Source organism: Chinchilla lanigera, unplaced genomic scaffold, assembly GCF_000276665.1.
Source record: "Chinchilla lanigera isolate Chin_1 unplaced genomic scaffold, ChiLan1.0 scaffold00045, whole genome shotgun sequence".
Taxonomy (NCBI): Eukaryota; Metazoa; Chordata; class Mammalia; order Rodentia; family Chinchillidae; genus Chinchilla; species Chinchilla lanigera.
The window spans coordinates 2,923,650-2,948,988 of NW_004955446.1; the positions used below are offsets into that span (position 1 = coordinate 2,923,650).

The window sequence follows — 25,339 nt, forward strand, 5'->3', positions numbered from 1 at the left end:
AATCAGAATAATTTAGCCATTTCCAGCTCCTTAAATATTTATTCATTTTTTGCTGGAAACCTCTGAACTCTTCTCTCTTGGTTCTTTGTAAAAACATGTAGTAACCCATATTATAAACTGAAGTAGTAACCCACATTGTAAACTGAAGTCATCCAGCTCTGCTGGAACGTGAGACCTTATTCCTATCACTTCACTGTATTTTGGTATCCAACCTCCCTCTACTTTTCTCTCAGGTGACCAGAACTCTACTTTTATGACAGCAAATTTTTAAGTCCCCACGTGTGAACAATAGCTGTCTGTCTGTCCCTGGAGTAACAAACCCTACAAAGATCTGAAGATGGGATAGAAGTAGAAGAGGGTGGGCCCAAAAGGAAGGACTCTTGTTAAGTCTAATGGGTTAGAGCAAGACCCAAGAATACCAGCTACCACTGGCATGATGGGAAAGCCAAGAAAGGCTTGTCACACCCTTCCCGACTCCTGTGTTTATCGGTAAGATATATTCTTTTCCCCTCTGTGAAGAAAAGTACCCTGCTTTGTACTTATGAACTTTGTAAAAGCTAGGTGTTTGTAATAAAAGCAGAATATGCTGACCAAAATCAAAATAAAACACTTTGGGGATACATGACCAAGACCTACTATCTCTAATGCTACATAGATAACATAAAAGTGTTCTCAGGACTATCAAGAACAATAATAAATTTCAATGTAGACCAAGTAATAAAAACCCCTGGAGAAGAATATATCCATATATACAGTAAAAACCTTAAAATGGGTAGTGGACAAAATATTTGTTATAATTTCAAAAACCACATAAAGGTTCACATAGATTATCGAGGAAACGATGTTAACCATCAAGTTTTAGTTTGTCCAGCCTTGGAGTTTTACTTTCTCTTACAATAAACCCCTCAAAATGAGATTCGGGACATTGGTCTCTTTTTTCCTAAGAGAACTTATTATTCTTTAACAAAGTTTTGCATTTCCTTTATCTCTTTTACCCTGACCACACCTGCCAACATATGGGAACGCCCAACCTAGCACCCAGTGTTGCCAGTCTGCCTGCTCTCTCCCACTGACTCCAGCTGCCCTGCTTTATATTCCTTGTACACGAAATGATCACCTTCACACGATTCTGAACTTGCCTTCCTATAGGACCTTAGCCATAATAAAACCATATTCCAAAGGAGAAATTGCAAACTGAGGATAACAGCTAAGTATATAACAGCAAATAGCTAGTAGTTTCCTAGACTCAAAGAAAGAAATCATAGTAGTTCATTTCGTTCCTTGAAGTCTCCTTAATCATCACAGAAAAACAAGCTAAACTTGCCTGTGAGGCTCAATGTACAGTACCCCAGTTCTTCCTTTCCTTTCCCACAAACCACCCCCCTTCTGTAAAACCCCACACAGGCCCACTTTTCTGTCCCTCTTCAAGACCAGAGTAACGTAACACACAATTTAGGATCTACTATATACCCTTTCAAAGCCCCCACCACCACCCTGAAGGCAGAAGACAGGATTTGTAAGGTACTTTCCAAGCAAGACAGTATGTCTCCTTTTCACCAATCACAAAGCAAAAAAAGATAAAAAGAAAATTAAAAAGCTATAGCTATGATCAAAAATAGGATAAACACGACAGAAACAGAGCTTAAGCACAGGACAATGTCACTGCTGAGGTTCCAGGTTACTGCATGGTGTCAGTAGTGGGCAGAGAAGGCTCTTTCTTATCACCAGGAATACCAAGGACTTGAAGAACTCCACTTGACACATGGTCCTGGAGAAAGAAAACTGCATGGAACCACATCCGGGGTAGTATTCCCCGGACCTGGAGTGGACTAGGGGAGAGAAAAGAAGCTGCAACCCAAACAGTATTTTCAACACGGCCATTAAATATGTGCCATTTCCTCAATCTGAAGAATGAAAAGCTCCTGCCATTTCTACGTAAAGACTAGCTTACTACTAGGAAAACCGAACAGCACCCTTTTTATTTTTTCAGGTACTAGGATTCAAGCCCAGGGTCTCACACATGCTGGGTATGCACTCTAACACTGAGCTACAACTACAGCCCAAGAACAGAGCATCTTCAGATAGAAAACCAACGTCTAAACTGAAAATCAGTTGAAGTATTAAAAATTATCAGACGAAACTTCATCCTAACTACAGTATGACAATCAGAGCAGTTTCTAAAGGTGACTACACTTCCAGATGAACACTATGAAATTTCTAAATTGCTCTTTTAACAGAAATTCATAAATTTTTATTTTAAATGAAAAATTGAAAAGCATGATAGCAGAAACTCTCACCTGTGTTTTGACTGTGATCTCTTCCTTCTAGAATGGGACTTTGAGCTAGACCTGGACTTTGAGCGAGTGTGGGAACGAGATCGACCGCCTTTTCTTTCATTGCTCTTTCCAGACTCTGAGAGGAAAAAACCACTTTGCAGTGTAAGCTCAGAACAATTAAAGATCCCAGTTAATAATTAGGCACAAGTGGAATGTACCACATATAGTGCAAGGGGCCTACTCTCTGTACATCCTCCGCCTGTGCAATTATCCTTCAGAAACATCCAAGAAAGTCATTGCATAAACTCGTTGAGTGCAGCCACCCTGCAGCAGTACATACAAACCAGATGATTATAAACAGCTGTTCGTAATATTTTGTTGCTGCCATAATGTACGATTAAAACATGTCTGCAATTTCTATGACAGTGATTTTACATTCTTCCTCTATTTACTTATTTATCCTGCTGGAATTGAAGCTTAGGTTCTGAGTGTTAATTTTAAAATTCCAAACGTTTATTTAGTAATACAAAAGTATGACTGTTCCTCTACCTTGTTAAAACAGAGTATCTGTACTTTTTTCTAAATCACAGTTAAAATTAAAACTTTAAGGAAAGTAAGCCTGCTTGATTCCAACAGTTTAAATATATCTGCACTTTTCTTTTTAGCCTCATAATAACACTTATACTTTGATTTCAGCAAATCAGTCTCAACACCAATTTTGCTACTAAAATATAGAGCTAACTAACTCAGGTAATGTGCCTTGATTTGGTACTATGGGAAAGAACAGACATGTGCTAAGTCATTCTTTGAGTAAGCCACTTACTATTTCTTGAGTTTCAATCTTCTTATTGGTAGAACAAAGCGACTGAACAATATAATTTCTACAACTCCTTTAAGTCCTAAGGTTCTGTGTCTTTAAACTTATGACCTATGTAACAACACCATGGCCTTACCTGGTTCAATGGCTGCTGAGATAAATGACTGAGCTTCTCGTACTCGCTTCATTACTTCTTCTAATTCTTTAGCTGCAGCCTGAGGTGTCATCTCAGGGGGTTTTACTATTGCATTGTTGGAGTGATTTATTCTAAATTAAAAATATTAGCATATCACAAACACACACCATATTTTATAAAACATGAAACACTTAAATGTTCATATAATACATATTTAAAATCTGAGGACAACTCAGAAGCACATTAATTCAGCTAAATAATGAATAAACAATCTCATTCACATCTTCCGTCATCACTTGCTAAAAGAAAAAAGCTGAACTCTCACCAACTCCTTTAAATAGCACAAACAGACCAGAGCAACTGTCTACATGGCTTAGAATTATAATAAACCATAATGTTCCTACCAACATTAAAATGAATCCTTTTTACCCTCAGAGCATAAGATTTCACTATTAATCTGTACACCCTGGCAGGATGAATGGAAAGCTCTATATTATGTGTATCATTTTAATCAACCCTGTTCCATGGCTTAGACACAACTTGACAGGAGGGATCTGATAAAATTTCCACTACTAGGCAAGAGAAGCTTCTCTGAGGCTTCATCTGAATCTGACGTGTCTTGCCTTACCCACTGCACAACGAAGATAAGCACCCACTAAGAACAGTTATTTACCCTTTAACAGCAAAACACTGATCAAATTGTGTAACAAAAACAATCACCTATGAAATAGATAAAAACTGTCTGCCTTAGTGATCTACATGAAACAATTTCTGGTCTTCAGTATCTGAAAGACATCAATTTTTTTTTTACAAATAAAAATATGAACCAATCTTAGAAAGTCAAAATATCTGGTTTAAAATTTTTCTGGGCACTTGTTTTCTTCACAGGATTTTAGCAAAATTATTTCTTATTATTGGAAGTATTGTGATTCAATCTATACATTAAGTTGTCCATAAATTTAAGTCATTTTACAAAACCCGCCCATACTGACACTTATAGAAAAAGACCTAACACTATTAGTAGGTTATATAATGTTAATAGTATATCAGACCTTTGAAATAGAAAATGAGAAAATAAGACAAATGTCCTTAAACACAATTTTAAGAAACCGAAAGGCTAAAATCACATGTATTTCATTACATACTTAACAGTCTTCCTTTCCACAAATTGCCAATTACTATTAAAAAGAAAAAAAGCCTTAATTCCATCCAATATACTTTATAATTTTTTCAAAATCATTAAAATTTCTTTGTTTAGGATTTCTTACTTCAGTGGCCTGTCTCCAAACATAACTCCATTAAAAGCAAGGGCCCTTGGTACAGAATTTTGGTCTGCAAATTCCACAAAAGCAAACCGAGTTGGCTGAGTCTCATCACCTGCCATCCGCACAAACTTCACTTCTCCAACTTGTTTAAAAAATTCAAGTAGTTGATCAGCTGTTGTCGTCTGAGGAAACCAAGTTGATACTTTTAATAGTGTATTCCTTTTGCAAAATCAAGTATATACTACTTTACCAATATGAGTTTTAAGAAGAAAAAAATAATAAAAGGTACTGCCACTTGGTCTCTAATTTAGTTACCTGGGAATTCAAATTTCCAACATAGACTGTTCTCCTAATTTCATCGATTTTGGAAGGATCTACATTTCCCATAAGCGGTGGTTGTGGTATCTCTCCCAGTGTTGCAATGTTGGGATCTAGTGCTGCTGCTGGTATAGCTCCCAAACTGCTCAGTGACACACCAAGCTATAAGGGGAAAAACACACACAACAGCATGTATTTTCTACTAATATCCCAAACTACCATTCTCTAATCTTGAAAAAAGAGATCAACCCAACAAGAATGAAAGGATAAAGACTCCTACCTTTAAGCCATGTATACTTCTGAATTATCAAAAGTGAGGTCACATTAGTTTTGAAATTCTCATTCAAGGCAGTTATGTTCTATAACATTTCAACAAACAGTATTACTAGATACAGAACCACTGTTCGCAGGGAAGACAGACGGCTATGTTACTAGGAGCCTCTGGTCACAATATTTTCATCACCTACTAAATACGTAACTCTTTCATGCATGTGTTTCTGTGTGAAGGCACCTTATTTAATATGCACTGGTGATTTATTAACATTGAACTCAGGGTCTGTAACATTACAACTCAGAATAATCTGTTTATCAAACATACACACTTTGTTCCTAAGGCACACTGCCTCCAATTTCTTTAACATTTGTCTAAGCAGTAAAATAACCAAGCACAAAAATTCAAAACAATGTGGCACTAAGCAGACCACTAAACTATGCTGGTTTTACAGCATGAATGCCAAAACAAAAAGTCAAGTGTCAATGTGACTTCACAGGAACTGTGCACAATTGTCAACTCAAACTTTTTATTACTCTGTATATTCTGTAAATGGCCACAAAGTAGGTTTTAATAGATTTTTACTTATTAAATGAATTTATAAATACAGAATTCACAGAATCAACTGTAGTTTGGTCATTTAAAACCTCCAATTGTGTAAGTTCTTAATCATTAAATTATCAAAGCATCTCATTAGTAAATCTCATCATCCTTAGTAAAAACAAAAAGAGAGAAGTTTACCTAAGAAATACCTAAAACAGTAAGTTCTTACATATGCTATGGTAGAAAAAGAAAAAAACCTTGATCTTTCCAGAACATTACTAAATTTAGCTAGTTCACACATAAAAGAACATGTTGTTTTTGGAAATAACTGAGGCCTTTACACTAAGCTACATTTCCAGCCCTTGATTTATTTTTAAATTTTGAGACAGGGTCTTGCTAGGTCACTTAGTTACAAATGGAACTTACAACCCTCCTGGCACCAGGCACAACAGCAAAATGGATTTTTTGTTTTGTTTCGTTCTGTTTTGTTTTGTTTTGTTTTGTTTTTTGAGACAGGGTTTCGCTATGCAGTTCAGGCTGGCCTTAAACTCAATTTGTAGCTCAGGCTGGCCTCAAATTCACAGCGATCATCCTGCCTCAGCTTCGTAAGTGCTGAGATTACAGGCATGCACCATCACGCCTGGCTCAAAAATGTTATTTTTAATATAACTTAAACTGAGACAGAAGACTTACAATGTGAAAATGGGAAAAATTTTCAAAATTAACAAGATTTTTCAAGGAAAAAAATGCATCTACCTTCACTTCCATTTATGCCACTGCAGAAAATTTTGACGATGAATGTGCTATGCACCACTAAGCTTTAACAACTGTTAAGTAATGGCACTTCCCAAAGGCAATAACCCAATTCATGAAACTAGTATCACTTCTTTTGGCCACTTCTTTTAAAAATATGCCAAATCATGTTTATACTCTTTCCTAAACTCTTCACTGGCTTCAAAGCCAAACTCCTTTGCACAACCTAAAAAGCCCTATTTAATCATGGTTCTAACCATCCCATCAATATCAAATATCCACTGCCTTTCCCCCACTTGCTATGTTTTAACCACCCTGACCAGCCTTCTGTTTTTTGAACAGAAAAATTGAATGACAAAGTGTTGCCATGGCTGGGCATGGTGGCGCAAACCTGTGATCCCAGCACTCGGCAGGGTCAGGCAGGAGGATCACTGGGTGTTTGAGGCCAGCCTGGGCTACAAAGTGAATTCAAGGATAGGCTGATCTGTACATTGAAACCCTGTCTCAAAACAAAACAAAAAACAAAATGCAAAAAGTGTTGCCTGAAGGATGTGGTGGCATTATCCTGTAATACCAGCCCTTGGGAGGCTGAGGAAGGACTACTGTGGGTTCAAGGCCAGCCTGGGTGACATATGGTCTCAAAAGACAAAACAAACAAAAACAAGAAGCACTGCCATCATGAGCCACAATGCACATTTCCAGAATAATGTATATAAAAATTAAAAAGAATTGAAAGTTTATATTTCAAAGTTTTTAAACACTTTTTATAATCTTGATACACTAAATTTGCAAAGGTTACTTATTAATTTATTCTACATTCAACAACACAAAGCTAGATTCAGCTTCCAATTAAGGAAAGCTATGTTATTTTGTTTTAGGTTTTTGATGAAAAATGGCCCTTTTTGACGGGGGGGGGGTATGTCTTTTTGAGATAGGATCTCGCTATGCAGTTCAGGCTGGTCTTGAGCTCACTTTGTAGCCCAGGTTGGCCTCGAACTCACAACAACCCTCCTGCCTCTGCCTCCCGAGAGCTGGGATTACAGGTGTGCACCCCCATACCCGGCTCAATGGCCCTTCTCTTAAGTAAGAACAGAATCTTCTCTACAAAAACCAAGAACCAAGTAATGGTAGTATCTTTTAATTCTTAGAAATCCCAAGAGGAATTACTATTTAATTCTGCATAGTTCATGGTAAAATACATTTGCCATGTTTTCATCTTCTCAGTAAGAGATGACCACTTCTGAGATTTTTTTCCCCATTGCCAAAGTTGTTGATCATCTCACATTTTTAAAATGGATTTAGTCCTCATTAACTGGAAAGCTCCCACGCTCCTCCAATTCCTTGTGCTATCTAAAATACTGAGTTTTAATAAATCCTTTTCTAATGACTACTCTGCTTGAATTCCCAAATTTAAATGAAGCCTTACTTATTTCAGCAATATTTACAAGAGGCAGCTTAAGTCAGTGATAACACAGGGGAAAAGACTGCAAATGGAGATCTGAAACCTCTCCATTCAAAAAAATAACATAGCTAAAGTGGAAATAGTTTTCTAAGCTCTTTATTCAACTGATTACACAGTTCAGTGTGTGGACCTTCCATAAGAGGTACTTACTTATGAACAGTACTTACTGTAGTCAAGGGGTTTGGGGTTGGTATGGGAAGCAACCCTGCACCAGGCATCAGACTTGTCATGGTTGGAGCAGGAGCCAATAAAGAGAGGGCTTTGGACTCCTCTGGGATTTTACCTGCAGAGGCAAGTTCCAGACATTATGCAGAGCAGAAACACCACACCAACTTTATACTATGATTTTAAAATTACCCTTGCACTTAAAATAATAATAATAATAAATGAATCTATCAGATCTGCATAAAGAAATAAATAAGAATTTAAGTCTTTCCTTTTAGCCTGCTCTACTAGGAAAAATAAAAGTGAGCAAAACTTCAAAGACTAACAATCTCATTAATGGAATATTATTTTAAAAATTGAATAATGTAGACAATTATTTAACACTTTGAGCTATGGGTCACCTGTACTGGAAACTTAATGTTCATGAACCAAACGATATCAAGCATGGACGCTTTCCCAGGACGGTGTTTTCGCGGTGATCGAAAGTTGTGTTACACATGACAACCGTTCGTGTTGGCTGCATCACTAATAGCACACAGAACATCAGATACAGAAAAGAAGAACATTTTTTAAAGTTTAATCCCCAGAAATGGCAAATAACCAAATTAGTCAAAAAAAAAAAGAAAAAGAAAAAACAAATATGTGCGAATTGAAATTTGTTACTGAGTGTCCCTACCCTGTTGCTGAAACTACCTACTTGTGATGCAATTTTGATAACCCTTCAATAGCTTCAATTTCAAATAAACAGAAGAAAACAAAACCTACTTCATATAATCACCTTCAATTTATTTTTGTTTTTTTTGCTTTTCAAGACAGGGTCTCCTCACGTAGTCCAGGCTGGCCTCAAACTCACTATGTAGCCCAGGCTGGCCTTGAACTTGTGGCAAACCTACCTCAGCCTCCCAAGTGCAGGCGTGCACTACCATACCCAACCTAATTATCTTCAATTTAAAAAGAAATCTATACCCAGTAGTTAGCAAGGCATCTCACCAATATCAGTGATGCCTAAAGAATATGCCCTGGGAAACTGCTAAAAAATAAATAAATAAAAGAATTTAACAAAAAGTTCTCTAGTCTCTGAAAATATCTTAAGATACTTTTAGAACCAATTTATGAATACTTATCTGAAGAGAAGTGGTTAATGTTTAATTGTCTTGTTTATAAACATTTTAACTGTCAAAAACAGTAACACTAAAAATAATCTTAGAAACTAAAAAAATGCCTACAACCTAAAAAAATGAGACAAGCACATAATTTCTCATGTTTAACTGCTGACCTTTGTCAATTCTGATAGACTGTAACTTTCAAATTTTTCCTTTACCAAAATAAAGTGTCTTGAAAAGCTGCAGGTATTAACTACTGATCTGCTAGCTGGCTATGCATTTCCATTACAAACCTGTCAAAAGTGTTTTAACACAGTGCACAAAATCACACTAAGCTGAAATATATGTATTAAATTTTCAAAAGCACCATGCCTGGTTTCAGTGGGTAAAAGTCCTACTTAAAACAATCAGATGTGCAGAGACAAACCTCTAAACAATATTATCTGAATATACCTCTAAACATGGATAAAATTTTAGAACGTGTCTTAAATGGTTATGTCTTATCAATAGAAATAGAATAAAAATTACATTAGTTTTAGCAAACGTCTATTTTTTAACTTTACAGCATCTAAACTATCATTTTAACTAATTTCAAAAACAGTTATTTCAATCTAAACTCTGGAGAACAGATTTCTTAACATGCACAAAAATGAACAAAAGGTAGGTTGACCTTAGTGAAGACACTGAGTAACAATAATCTATTATTTTATATGTATGTTACTAGTATTAACATGTATTTATATATAGTCAGATACATACATTATTTATATTGATATCACACTCATTTCATTTATTATAAACAGGTATTATTCTTTAAACAGATCTGTAGAACTTGAACACCCTTGATAAACGAACCAGGGATCTGAGGTAAAAATTACGCTTCAATACACTAATGTATATACCTAAATAAGCAAGAGTGGCTAATCTAATAGAAATGTGTCAAATTTAATATTACTTGCCAATTAATAAGCAAAATTATTCATAAACACAGTGTAGAGAGACTACACCAATGAAATGGGTTTTCAACATGGACTAAAGGTTGATTACTCAGCATTATGAGTCTTATTTCTGTGTCAAATATCAGTACATTGTGAGATTCTCACTCTTTTTTTTTTTCTTCCGGTACCAGCAATCGAACTCACAACCTTGTGCTTGCCAGGCAGCTCACTGTCTTTCATGATAGTAATAAACTACTATAAATTTGTTAACTGTCAATAACACTAATATTTTTGTCTTATTCTATTGAAGAAAATATTCTGTTGCTTAATTTTCAAAATAAAATTCTATTAAGTTTACCTTCTAAATACTATCAAAAGTATACAAGTATAAAAGAAATAATCATTTAGCATTTTTCCCAAGCTATGCTCCTCAAAAACAACTGAGAGGGAAAACATCTCTCACATTATTAAAGTATAACCTCTGAAGCTATTTATAAGCTAGTAATATCTAAAGAATTTTCAACTTAAAAAACTCAAACAGAAAAATATACATGCAGATAATAGTGTCTCAAATATCCATTCCCCACATAGGCAACGAAGTCTTAAAACAAGGAAATAAGTTGTATAATAACTACCATAAAAGTCAAAGATCCTCCAGACAGGTGAAAGAAATTCACTTATTTTCCTTGATGACTTTGTATGCCTAGAATTCTAGGGGGAAGAATAAAAATTAAACGCCATCAGTTGGTTTTTATGAGAGATGTAGACTTGAAAAAACAAAAAAAAACCTACAAAAATATTGCACTGAAACTGGAAAGTGTTTCTAATATTCCTGTGTTTTAATGTTTCAAGAACAAAATGTACCTGATCAATCTGTAAGTTCCCACTAAGACCCACTGAGCTTCAAAGTACCATATTCTTCTAACTTACTGCATGAAAATTTATCTTAAGGTTGAGCTCTGTTAATCATCTCCTGATATAATCTGCAACACATTATGAACCTTAATGGAATACCATTTACAAAGAACTGGAAAACCAGCTCACAAGTTAAAGTGAAAGAGATTTAACAAAACAAAAACAAAAACAAAAACAAAGGGACAAAATAAAAGAAAAAGAAATGAAAGCAAAGTAAAACAATAAAAAACAGAGACAGGGCGTCCATCTTCTGCGGTTCAGACTCCGATCTCATTTCCCCAATGAAGATTTCACTTGACGGCAGGTTTAGTGGCATGGCAAACAATGCCTAACTCAGGCAAGTGTAACAGGTCTGCCTTGGCCAGTCTAGTCATCTAATAATGCACAAATATCACATAGAGAAAACATACAAAACCAAATTAATAGTCAAAATCCATCTACCAGAAAATGTGGACATAAATTTATGACTGATGATTAGGCTGACACCTTTGTTATGTTTGACCTTATCTTTTCTAAGTGTTAACATTTATAAAAAGAAATCTGAAATGCACGCAACAACAAAAGAGGTCATATTTACACAAGTATAATGAAAGTATACTTTATTTTGAAATGGCATGTTTTATGAACAATAGTTAATGCTTAATATGTACGAACCTGTTACACATCAAACATTACTTATACAGCTTACGATCTCCTGTTACTGTCTGAACTAGAAAGAGCAAATTCAAAAAAACTGAAATGCTTTTCTGACCATTTTTTCCTATGGTCTTTCTCACTTATGTCATTATACTGCTTCTATGATATCAAGCAAAGAATGCAGTCTGTGAAGAGGACCATGAACTGCTCAAAACCCGACAGCACATCTCCTCTTACAGAATTCCTCCCTTGGAGCACTTTCCTTGGGTTTACTTCAAATTTGCTCTGCTACCTTTTTTAGTATAAGAATGCATTATTTCTTTGTTGGCACTGTATAATCTGACTTTCACTATGAAATTCTTCAATTTCTGCAAATTCATCACTACTATATTTAAATAACTTTTAAAAAGGATCTGAATTTTTTCTAGTACCAGAAATTTTCTAAGACCAGTTATTTCTAATGCTATTTATTAGTAATGTTAAGTTCTTCTAATGTCAGTATTGTGAAATACTTACTTCTAATAAACTACAATAAAAGCATGCTTAAGTTTTTGTGTTCAAAAATAAAACTTTGTATCAAAATAATATCAAAATTATTTAAAACTCTTAACTGTGCATTTACTCATCTCTATCAAGTAAACAGTAAAGGGAACCTCCACATGCCAATAACCTTGAACACTTATAACAAATAATCGGGCTTCTCTAATGTATGGAAGATTTTAGGGAATACAGGTTCCAAAAGAGTGACACTGACAAAAATTTTTCCCTTAAGATTCAGTAATGATCTAACATTAAGATCCTGCGCCACTGGTGGAATAATTTTCTGATGCAATATTCCAGTTTAATGTACCTTCTATCTGGTTTCTTTTTCCTGCATTTTTTATATGAAATTTTGGTACAAAGTATATAAAAAATTATTAACCAGCTCCTTTCCCAGCTCATTCTCAAATACTGGGCTCACTGTGCCCTCAACAGATTATGAGATAAAGATAAATACTTGTTACATATTAAAAATTAACTTAAACCCACTTTTATTTTCCCTACCCATTCTAACCCCAAAACATGGGAAAGACACCTTCAAATTTATCTGAAAAAAATCCAGAATGTCCTAGTCTTGTGACTCCCAGAAAAAGCATCCTGAAATAAGCATAAAACCCTGAAAGTGGGACAAGCTGCTTATTACACATTATTATTTTAACGTTATACTGGTGACTACAAAAAGGCTTAATTAAAAATTATATATAACAACCCAATAAATTATTTCTGGTGAACTTTTATGCTGTACAGTAACTATCACCATCCACAGAAAATATTTATCTGTAAGGACACTTCAATTTGCCATAACCCAATTCTAAAATCCATGTATACATGCCACAGACAGTGCTCCAAATGAAAGTTAATTACACTCTAGAACTGTCAAAATTATGTGAGTAGCTCTGTAAAAAGAAGTTACTAAAAAATAATTAGTAATAATTAGCTCTTAAAGCAGTTTAAAGCATAAAATTTAGCAAATAACTGTTAGGCTTCTGGCCCTGTTCCTATCTCCACCAACTATTTTTTTGATGAAAGATTTAAAAAATTGTTTTCCATTATTTTTTCTCAATTACTCTCTAACAGGCCAATGAAAAAAAAATTCCCGTTGCACTGCAAACAAGTACACTGAATACAAAAACATTGTCTCATGGTAACAAGGTAAATTACCTTAAAAAGGATACTTGAAGCATAAATTATGAATATTTTCCTTTTAAACATAATTGATCCAGAAATTCATCAAAACACATACATTGTCTTTATCTGTAATACTATTAATACTGTTAATAGGGCAAAAGTGTACTTATTTACATGTTTAAAATAATTACCCATACCAACTTAAAACTATTTTTGTAATTTCATGAAATTCTCCTCAGAATCTGAAAATTGACTATAGAAAGCCAAAAAACTTAGAGGAGCCAATTACTTTATGAATTTTTAAATGGTACGTTACAAAATCTCAAATGTACACAAGCAACAAATGAATCACTTTAATAAAACTTACTGTTAGGTAAAAATTCTTCCCCCAGTTCATTCTTGTGCATACGCTCTCACACACATACGCGCATGCACGCACGCACCGCAGAGTACTGCCTACTTCCTAATTTCTAGGTAAAAGGCTGCAGTAATAGACAGGACAGAGATCAAAACAATAGAAAACAATGAGATACCAACCTTCTGCACAGGGAACAACTATCAGAGCTCTGTCAATAAAAACCGTGTTAGTGAGATGCTGGGCCACACCAACACTTGACGGCTCACGGAACTTAACATAACACACTTTGGAGGAAAAAGCAAGAGGTGCATTGCTGTAAGAGAAAAAGAAAACTCAGTAAACATTTCCTTGGTCTTACCATTTTCATTTAAAATTTCTTTCTCACATCTTTACATAAACTTAACTAACCAGGACTTAGAAAATTTTGTTACTAGTGTTCATTAAAATGTAAAATGGCAAAACTCAAGTTATTCAGTGATGACTTATCTGACAGGAGGCAAGCCTATAGTTTTACATGTAAAATTTGAAACAAATTAGTCAATCTTTAATCTGAGTGAACTGTAAAAACACCTGGTATAACCCGCTGACATTGTCTATAAATCCCATAAATAGAAAAAATCCTGGTAGAAAAGCTTCAGCCTCCAAACTTCCAATTTTGTAACCATTACAATTCTTCCAAAATGTGATTTCCCAGCTTGTAAGTCTGACTGTAGATATATTTACTGTATGATAATACACGCAATGCTCTGACTTACATAACTAGACAAGAGAGTTTGGGTGGGTCTGGTATGAAATCTGAATTCAATGACCTGAGGCAGAGTAGATAAATTGACTTGATTAGCAAAGGAGTAGAAGGGCAGAGCAAGGATATAGCTCAGCAATGCATCACCTGGCTGGCAAGTGGCAAGGTCCTGAGTTTGATTCTCGGTAACAAAAAAAAAAGGCAAAGAGTAGAGTTGCTTTGTTTTTGCAACTTTAACTATCTTTACTAATTATGTGTGTATGTGTGTTGTGTGTGTACACATACATATGTTTCACATTTTAAACCCAAATACATTTCATTATAGTTTGGCCAACTGTATAAGTAATTCAAAATAGTTTTTCATATGCATGCTGAGGATTTGAACCCAGAGCCTTATGTGTGTGAGATATTCACTGTACTACTTAGCTATACCTCAAAACAGTTTTCTAAATTGCTGATCTTGTTTGTGTTAAGACAATGTCCTGCTGTATAGTTCAGTCTGGCTTTGAACTCACTATGTAGCTCTCTGACCAACCTCAAACTCTCAGTGATCCTAACCCAGCTTCTCAAGTGCTAGGATTACAGGCGTGCGCCACTACACCTAGCTAAATTTTTGATTACCTGAAAGATTAGGGCTGTATACTATTTACAATTGGATGATTGGACTTTATGGTGTTTTTGTTGTTTGTTTTTGAGACCAGGCTCCCTAAGTTGTCCAGGCTGGCCTCAAACTTTTGGCAATCCTCTTGCCTCAGCCTCCTGAATGCTGGGACTATAAGCATGTGCCATTGATGTTTTAAGTAACTGTACATTTATGTTACAGATTTGGTATGTTTGTAGGTCTTTTTTCTTGCTCTTTACCAAGAAAACTACAGACTTTAATAAAAAATAACTATAGATATGACGTCAAAATGATTACCCACAGAGGTAGTATGTTTTGGAATTTAACAAGACACATTATGAAAAAATTCCTTTCATTTGTTCTGCTCATTTTACTGTAGGTTTGCTATATTCAAATGAATCAAATGGACTAGAGTTTACATTAGCTTGCACAGTAAAGTATGTAAAATTTTTTGTCTGGAAAAAAAATCACGTAACTATCTATCTAACCTGAAAGTGTCCAGTATTTATTTACGAAGGACCTTCATTCAATTTAATTTCACATTTGAGAGTTTCTAAGACTACAGTGAAGACTGTGGTGTTTTTAGTTGCTGCTTTTAGTTGCTGGGAATGAATGCAGGGTTCCTAAGCATGCTATGTAAAGTGGCCTACCTGAGCTACAATCTCAACATTGTTTTTAGCAATTTAAGCCAGCACCTTTATATTACCAAATCTCTAATCAGGCCTCTCCTGAGCTCTAGATTTTGAGACCCAATGACCTGCTGAATATTAATATTACACTTTTTTGAGGGGGGATGGTCTTTTTGAGACAGAGTCCCACTAATGCAGTTCAGGCTGGCCTTGAGCTCATTTTGTAGCCCAGGCTCAAACTCGCAATGATCCTCTTGCCTCAGCCTCCCGAGTGCTGGGATTACAGGCGTGCGCCAGCATACCCAGCTAATATTACACTTTCATCTACCCCCAATTCGTTAATTCCAAAATGCATTGAACACCCTCCTTTGCTACCAACACTGCCCTTTGTACTTTACATCTCAGTTAAACATACCATCACATTTCCCAAGTCTGAAATTTAAGTCACCTGTGAGATAGTTATCAGTGCTATTAACCAAATATTTTCAAAGCTTCTTCTGGACACATGGTAAAAATCCCACTTTTCTGTTCCTTCAATTTAGGTGTGGCCACCAATTTGCTTTACTCAATTAAATGTGAGCTAAACTAAAAACTACCTATTCTGTACAAGTTTCAAGAGCCACAGCTTGGCTCTTTTCCTCTGCCACAGCAACAACTTGTCACCTTCATCCCAGACTGCCCCAATGAATAGAGGACCCAACCATACCATCCTACCGTAAGAAATGCTCTGCTAAAGTGGAATATGGGGTGTCTTTTCAACGCTGCCTGTCCTGACACCATCCTTGACATACTCATCCAACTGGTCAACAAGCCCTACTGTGGCAACTGCCAAATATTTTGTCACATTAATCTTTTCTTCATTCTCATTATCAATGCCTTAATTCAGTCCCTCAGCACTTTTCTTCTAGACTACTACCAAGTAATAATCTTGTACAAAGCTGCCACAGTGATCCTTCTAAACCCTGAATGGCATTTCATTTCAGATTAACTTTCCTCAAAATCCGCTTCTGTTCCTGCTTCATCATCTAAGCCACCCAATCCAAAACTCCAGGCATACAAATACTTGTGATCAGCCAGGCACAACCTGTAATCCCAGTACTCAGGAGGCTGAGGCAGGAAAATCATTACAAGTTCGAGACCAATCTGGGCTACAAAGTGAGCTCAAGGCCAGCCTGAACTGTATAGTGAAACCCTGTCTCAAAGAGTCAAAAAAACCCAAAAGACTTGTAACTACAAAAACACATCCTGAATATACATCCCACATCCATGTGGATCTTTGTATGTGTTATTCCATCTGGGTATGATGTACTCTATACCCCTCCCTTTTGAATAACTCCACTTCAAGTCTTCTGATAAACCATCCTAAGATATCACAGTGATATCTAATGCTACTACAGCTTCAACAGACGTGTTACCTTAATTCCTTACATGAAACCCACTATGGAGCCTATGACCTTCCCCAGCAAAAGCTGATGAACCACCTGTCCCAAGGGTCCATTTTGCTGGTTGTACAGCAACCTGTAATTTGGGTAGTCAGATTTGACCAAAGGCGGTCAAACGATCAGATTCTTTCTGCTAGGCCCAAATGATGAGGAAGTATAGAATAGTTCTGCAAAGAAACAGAGCAGACACACAGAAGCAATTAGCTGACAATACAACTTCCTGAGAATCACCTTGACTGCTGATACCTTTCTGGTTTCTCAGTTCGCATATAATGCCTGGCTATTCTATAGTCATTAACAGTCTTTATTCTTCAATACACCCTTTCTTTTTAAAAACAAGGAAGGACTCTTCTTAAGCTAGACTGGGTAACACTGTTTCTGTCTTCTGCAACCAAAAGAAGTTTATGATTACTGTGACCTACTAAAACCCTAACAACTGCCACAGCAACGCTCTTCTAGCCCTGAAATCGTTAAGAGCCTAACAAGCCACCACTAAAGCTACATTTCCTGAACTGACAGATCCTTTTGTAATCACTACTAAAATAATCACTACTGAAAATTAAAAGCATAGTCCCAAACATCGCTCGTTGAAATCCGATAGGAAATGTGAGACTCATTTGGAAAGAAAATGCATATGAAGACAGGCCACCAAGATCTGAGATGCTCAGGAGCTGGTTGAAAATGGCAGTTTATTCTGAATCACTTTATTATGAAACATGAATATGAAGTCTAGCTACCTCACAGCTTTAATCCCATGTCCTTTTCTTAACCCTGTGTCCTTAATCCTTTTCTTAATCCTATGTCCAATTATCTTTCTTGAAATAATAAAACTAAGTTTCTTTTTCTTTTTTTTGAAGACAGGGTCTCGCTATGTGGCCAAGGCTGGCATTGAACTTATGACAATCCTCCTGCCTCGGCTCTGCTTAATTTTATAAAACTGTAAATGTTTGAACTTTCAGGAAAGGTGGTATAATTTTATGTTGAACACTGATGACTAAACTATGATAGAGTCTTCAACAGATGTATCTCAGGAAACAAACCTGTATTTATGAATCAGCATATTTCCAAATCTTGTACTTCACTTTCTCTCTAACAAACATAAACTATCAAATAAATTTGTTTTCCTACTTTTATTATTTATTTATTTACTGAAGTGCTGGTTATCAAACCAAGGCCTTTGCACCACTTGTAGCTACTAGATTTAAACAGCATTCTCATGTTAAAATGTAATTTTAACTTATAGTTTTAGTTTTTAAAAGTAGTATGTGTATATTTTACTTCATCTAAATGTAAGCCTCTATAGAAAGTAGCAGTACCCAAATCTAGATTTTCAATTTGATCTCATTTGTTTACTCTCAACTTTTATTTTTTAAAACACAAAACACTGTTGTTTTTTCAAAAAAAGTCACGACTTCTGAGTATTAAATCGAGACAACGAGCTGGGGATTTAGCTCAGCGGCACAGCGCCTGCCTGGCAAGCGCAAGGTTGTGAGTTCGATTCCCGGTACCAGAGAAAAACAAAACAAAAGAACAATTTTAAGGGGCTGGGAATTTAGCTCAGCGGCAAAAGCGCCTGCCTGGCAAGCGCAAGGTCGTGAGTTCGGTTCCCGGTACCGGAGAAAAACCAAAAAATAAAAATTAAAAAAAAAAAAAAATTTTTAAAAAAAAATAAATAAATAAATCGAGACAACGAAGAATCAACTCTGTACATCCATTAAAGTTTCTGGGCACTAAGTGATAATTTTGTTTTTCATGTAACATGGTGATGACACTCTACAATCTTTTCAAAAGCCAATGCGGTGCCATGCATGGTGATGCATGCCTGTAATCCCAGCACTTGAGAGGCTGAGGCAGGAGGATTGATGAGAGTTCAAGGCCAGCCTGGGCTACAAAGTGAGTTCAAGGCCAGCCTGAGTTGCACAGCAAGACCATCTCAAAAAGACCAAAAACAAAACAAAAACCAATGCAGTAGTAACATGTGCAATGTTTTATTAGTATATTAGTGTATACCCTTTAAAGGATCAGAAAGGATACAATTCAAAACACAGGCAAAATAGTTTTAGGTATAAAAATATTAATGGGCACATCATTTATAAGGAGATTTTTCTACATGCCTCCAATGGTACTATAGATAGTACAGTTCCTCCTGTTAGACTTGATGAACTGCTGACATACAGGACTAGAGGGAAACATAAATGAAAAATGTGATAGGGTGGTAAGATCACGGATGTTTTTCTCTATTTTTCCATAAAGTGGCTGTACGGACTATATTAATTTATAACTCAATAAACTTAAATAGTTGATACATTTTACTTTGTGTTCTTAGAAGTTTTGTAGATTGGAGAAATGAAGGAAACCAGCAAGCAAAAGAAAAACAAAAACAAAAAACCACACAGGTACAATCGCCAGTGTCACACAAAAATTAGGATAGAATTACCCTTCCAGAGTTGGCCAACGAAAAGAGAACACAGGGGAGTCTCTGTGAACTGGCTGCACAGGTGTGTTTGCTTTGCAAAAGCTCACTGAACTGTACTCTTGATCTGTTCATTTTTCTCTATGTACATTATACCTCCATGAAAAGTACTGAAAAAACAAGTACTTCATATTTTTATAAAAGGTTTTCATGAGCTATGAGATTCACACATTGTGCAAAAAAGTTAAAATAGTAATTCTGGATATTTAATCACCTGGCAACACAAAAAAATGTGAAAGCACAAATAAGATTGTTGTTGTTGTTGCTGTTGTCTTTTTGAGATAAGGTTTCATTATGCAGTTCAGGCTGGCTTTGAACTTACTGGATAGCCCAGGCTGACCTCGAACTTGCGTCAATCTTCCTGTCTCAGCCTCCCAAGTGCTGGGATTACCGGTGTGTCACCATGCCCAGCCAAGTAAAAATTCTTAATGTTTAAAGATTAAAGTGAAAGTAAATCACTGTCTCATGCAAAATAATAAAATTTAAAAGTCTAAGTTTTCATATGTAGTATGACTTCTGTGTGCATGTTCAGTACTAGGACAGAACTGAAAGTCACGGTACACTAAGTCGCCTGCCACTGAGTCCCATAAAATTTTAGAAAGAAAGAATTTTACTTAGTAAAATTTAGTAAGAAACATTCTACTAAAGAAGTGTATTTCCTATTTTAAATCAAATGGACTTCTCTTCAGCTTCCAAAGATTAATCACAAAAACTGTTTACATGACACTCAAAACAATGTTCAATACTACTGTATTTTTATCCATTTCAGCCCTAATCCACAAACACATCTTTAATACAAAGACCAAATAAGTATAAATTAAATTACTAAGTAGAAAACTTGTTAGTAAAGCACATCAACATTGCTGCAAAACAAAAACACAAGCCAGATCTAGTATTGCACTTAAGGAAAAATTTCAGTAGTTAAGAATTTTGCCTGGCTTTTGTTATATTTTTACTGTAATTTTGCCAAATGTATTAAAGTTTGTGACACATAACTCCATTTTAATACATCATATGTGTAAGAGCTTTGTCTTCTTTGTCCTTTAAGCTCCAATGACATTTCAAAAATAAAGACCATTAACTATCAATTAAATGGCAGTGTACTGCAACCCAAATCCAGGTTTCAACCATACAAATGGCACTACATGGTTAATTTATAAGGGTTCATGTACAGTGACTGATTCGAACTCTAGAATACTTCACTCCTCCAACCACTTCAATTATTAAGAGATGCTGAGTTCTTAAGAAATGGCTGACAGCATCTTCAAAAGTTTAAGATACTCAAATATGGTGTGTATTCAATCCCTTATGCAGCTGTTTTTATTGTTTTTTTTGAGACAGGGTCTTACCATGTGGCCCAGGCTGGGCTTGAACTTGCAACCCTCCTGCCTCAGCCTCACAGAGTACTAGGATTACAAATCTGCACCACCACGACCTGCACTTTCACAGTTCTTGTCATAAATGTTATCACTTAAAGTAGGAATGCTGGAGCATGCCTGTAATCCCACAACTTGGAAAAGTAAGGGAGGAGATCATTGTGAGTTCGAGACAACCTGGACTACTCAGTGAGTTCAAGGCCAGCCTGAACTACACAGGGAACTGGAAATTGCAATCCTCCTGCCCGAGCATCCCAGAGTGCGGCGATTAGGTGTGCCACTATGCCTGGCTGTCATGAAAGATTTTTTAATAAATTAAGGAAATAGGGGTCTGCTCTAGATTAAAGGAAAAAACTACTAGGGGTGGCCACTGACAACCTATATCCAAAAAAAAAAAAAAAAACTTATTAACAAACAAATAACGAATGCTCATTTTTGGGAATTTGTTCGATATATTATTTTAACTTTTTCGTACGAGTGAAATACTTCACGACAAAAAAAGAGACAAATTTAGCACGCCTGTAATCCCAGTACTTGGGAGGCCGAGGCAGAATTGGGGCAAATTAGAAGCCATCCTGGGTTACACACAGTGAGTTCAAGTCCAGCCTGAGTTACACAGCAAGACCCTGTCTCAAAAAACAAAAGCGAAAAGAGAAAAAACTTAAAACGCAAAATTTAAATTTTCAAACACCCAACTTTTATCAATACTTATAGAGTAGTGCTGCTATTTACAGATAAAAAACAAAACATGTCTATTTGCATCAGTATGTCAAATGTCAAGTTTTTAAAAAGGAAGTGTGGGCCAGGCGTGGTAGCAACACACCTGCAGGAGGACCACAGTGAGTTTGAGGCCAGCATGGACTACACAGTGAGTTCCAGGCCAGCCTGAACCACAGGAGACCCTGTCTTAAAAAACAGAAAGAAATAGTGGCCAACTACTTCCGCTTCCACCAAAAAAACGTTTTTAATATAATGAAGAAATACTGTTGAACTTAATATTCTAAGACCTACCTCCTACCTCAAAAAAGCAAAGTTTGTGCAATAACGTGAAGAGCCTGCAAATCCCTTGCGAGTTTTCTAATCAGATAATATCGCAAATTTACCAGTTCAAGATACATTACTTGATAAGTAGCCAAGACTTGTGAACGCCAGTTAAGATCTAGACTTTGCAAGTACATATAGAGCAGGGATCATCTTCCACCGATTTACAATTTCTTGTTTTTTTTAAAGGCTGGGGACAGTGTGACCTTCCAGGAGAAGAACGCAATCTGTTGCCCAAAGTGCGAATAGACAGGGTCTTTAAGAACGCGGTGGACTGGGTTAGATAAATCAGGAAGACGCTGAACTGCTAAGACCGCTCCGCAAAACAAAAACAGTCCTAACCGCATCTCGTCCTTGGCCGCAGGCCGTCTCGGCAGCGGTCGCAGCCTGCAGCTAGGGCCCGGGAACTGGGCAGCTGCTCGGGCGCAGGCCCCGCGATCTCCAGCGAGCACGAACGTTAGCGGGCGTCTGCCATGAGGTCTACCCGGGGCCCACCTGCGGCCATCTTAAATTCGGGGGGAAAACGGGCAGACAGCGCCCGATTCCAAGCCCGGCGGCGGCCACAGCGCCGGAGGCATGGCAAAGGAACCCGCTCCGAATCACTCCTGAGGGCTCGGTGCCGAAACCAGCCCGGAAATCCGACTACCGAGGACGGCGGGGGAGCCGGGCCTCGGGCCGGGGGCGCGGGCCCGGTGCCCTCATCAAACATGGGCACCGAGGCAAACGCGCCGCGGTCACGTGACGGGCGCCGCGCGCCCGCGCCCCCTCCCCCGCCCGGCCTCGGCTCCCCGGGTCCCCACGGCGCCCGCGCCCCTCCCCCAGCGGAGACCAGCACTTACTCGGGGGGGTAGAGCCGCAGCTCCTCGATTTCTCCTAGGAAGGAAAAAAGCGTTCGCATCTGCTCGCTGGTCACCGCGGACGACAGATTCGTCACCTGAATTACCGCCGTCGGGGTAAGGCCGAAGCCTAAACCCAAACCGAAGCCGCCGCCGCTGTTCATCCCGATCCCGCTTGCCACCGCTGTTGCCTTCCCGCTCCCCAACGTCTACGACGCGTCAGCGACGGAGCCGGGAAAGCGGAGGACGCGCGGCCGCGAGCGCGCTCCCGCGGGCGAATTCACGGCGCCGGGCAGGTCTAGCCGCCCATTCCTGAACTCCGCTGCTCCGCGGCTGCGCGCGCCCGCCGGAAGCGTCTCCCAGGCAACCGGCTGGTTTCTCGCGGCTTTGGCCTCTTGCTCGAGAGGTCCCTGGGCCTTGGGGTGGTTTGCTGCTGGGCCTCGTCGCTCCTCCAGTTTTCTCTATATTTGTCGGTATTTGTTGGGAGTGGGGGTTCAAGACCCAGCTATTCCTAGTCTTTAGGGCGACCTGGGTGGTACATGCCTGTAATCCCAGCAATCTGGAGGCTGAGACAGGAGGATTGCTGCAAGTTCGAGGCCACCCTGGGCTACATAGAGTTTAAGGCCAGCCTGCATTTCAAATCAAGATTCTGTCTCAAAAAAATAAATAAATAAATAAACAAAAGTAAAAGAATTGGAGAGGTATCATTTATATTAACACAATGAGTTTCCAACTACTGTTTTAAGTGTTTTTAAAATATTAAATTTCTCAGGTTTAATTTCTAATATGGTAAATATGCATAGATGGCCCATGTGTAAGAGCTGTTTCAGGGTCTCGATAATTTTTAAGTGTGTAAGGGGTCCTAAGACCAAACTGTGAATGAGAATGGTTGCCATAGGAATAAGCAGAGGGAAACTGGGAGCACATAGGAGTACCACATAAGCTCAGTCCTAATGGAAGACTTGGAAAAAAAGCTAGCACTTAAAAAAATAGGAATTAGCCCGGCAAAGGGGGAGAAGCAATGAAAGACATTCCAGACCACACATGCAGAATCTACTTAGGCAGAAAAGGGGAATAGAGCCCAGGAGAACCCTGGAATAGTCAGTGTTCATTATTGCTGGATCAAAGGACAAGCATGACAAGAGATGCATGTAAAATAATAAGTCTCAAGTGCACTGCCCAGCTACACAGTAGGCAGAGGCAGGAGGATCACAAATTAGAGGCAAGCCTGGCCAATTTAAGAAGACCCTGTCTCAAAAAGGGCTGAGGATGTAGATCAGTATTCCCTTGAATTCCCTGTCAGGGTGTTGGGTAAGCCTTAATGAAAGATACTGTCATCTTAGAGGCCACTTTATCATAAGATGATGAAAGCCTCTGAAGACCTTGGAGCATGAGTGTGAGATTTGTTGTTGGCTTAGTTACTTCTCTCACTGCTGAGACAAAATACTTGACACCAAAGTTAAAGGAGGAAAGGTTTATCTGGCTCACAGTGTGTAGAGCTTCAGTCCATAATTGGCTGGCTCTAAGGCAGGGTGGCATGGCAGGCAGGCATCACAAAGGAGAAGCTGTTCATGACTGGCAGAAGGTAGCAAAGCAACAAGGGAGGAGATAAGCCTCTTTCTGGTTCTTTTTTTTTTTTTTTTTTGGTCTTTTTGAGACGGTCTCACTATGCAATTCAGGCTGGCCTTGAGCTCACTTTGTAGTGCAGGCTGGTCTCGAACTTGCAACGATCTTCTTGCCTCAGCCTCCCGAGGGCTGGGATTACAGGCGTGCACCACCACGCCTGGCTTTCTTTCTGGCTCTTATATTAAATCCAGGCTACCAGGATTAGGGTGGTGCCAAACAAACCCATGGACTGATCTAGCAGTCACCCACCCTTAATGCTAGCACCCTTAATCCTAGCATTGCACCATGAATCACTTACACACTACAGATCCAGCCGCCTCTGAAAAAGCCCCTCCTAGACTGCATAAGGCTTTGGGGGACATCTAGACACAAGCCATAACAGTAGCAAAAATGATTACCATCATTGCAACCCAGAAATACATTGAAGAGGGTAGAAACCAGGGACAAAGGACCTGGGAGGAAGGTTGGTGCAGTATCTGGACAAGTTAAAATGAGATTCTGAACAAGGGAAATTGTGGTAGTAATGGAAAGCAACTGGTAGATCCAAATCTGGGAATCACTGTACCCACCTGAAAATATTTAAAAAGTTATCTCTTGAGAAAAATATATATGGACATGGCCTTACTTTTAGCTGCAGTGACTGGTGTTTTTGGCCCTCCGGAAGCCCAACCATGGATCCCCAGGGTCAACAACAACTAGCTTAGAACAGTGGTACCCAGACTGTGGTGTGCGTCAGAGAGCCCCCCCAGAGGGCACCCTGGAACAGATTGCTGGCCCCGCTCCCAGAGTTTCTGGTCCAGGAGGTCTGCAGCGGGGCCAGAAATTTTAAACTTCTAACAAGTTCCCAGATGTGACTGCTGGCACTCTGCAATCTCCATTCTGAGAACCATTGATTTAAAAAGTTGCAAAAGTGATCTACTTGGCAGAC

General features: G+C 38.0%; 1 protein-coding gene across 4 annotated transcripts in view; it reads right to left on the minus strand.

Moving 5' to 3' along the window:
• Srek1 (splicing regulatory glutamine/lysine-rich protein 1) overlaps positions 1 to 23,317 on the minus strand; it is a 38,380-nt gene extending 15,063 nt beyond the window's left edge. Inside the window, exons 1-8 of one of the 4 annotated variants that reach the window (XM_013518443.1) lie at positions 13,804 to 13,893; positions 10,683 to 11,336; positions 8,408 to 8,531; positions 8,009 to 8,124; positions 4,810 to 4,974; positions 4,498 to 4,676; positions 3,230 to 3,360; positions 2,298 to 2,412 (exon numbers count right to left, since the gene is read on the minus strand). In XM_013518443.1, coding sequence (XP_013373897.1) covers positions 2,298 to 2,412; positions 3,230 to 3,360; positions 4,498 to 4,676; positions 4,810 to 4,974; positions 8,009 to 8,071 — 653 coding nt within the window. In that variant the 5' untranslated portion in view covers positions 8,072 to 8,124; positions 8,408 to 8,531; positions 10,683 to 11,336; positions 13,804 to 13,893. Of the gene's footprint in view, positions 1 to 2,297; positions 2,413 to 3,229; positions 3,361 to 4,497; positions 4,677 to 4,809; positions 4,975 to 8,008; positions 8,125 to 8,407; positions 8,532 to 10,682; positions 11,337 to 13,803; positions 13,938 to 22,291; positions 22,710 to 22,788 lie in introns of those variants that run through there. The other 3 variants (XM_005392605.2, XM_005392608.2, XM_005392611.2) reach the window with 3 other exon arrangements.
• Between the last annotated feature and the right edge of the window lie 2,022 nt (positions 23,318 to 25,339).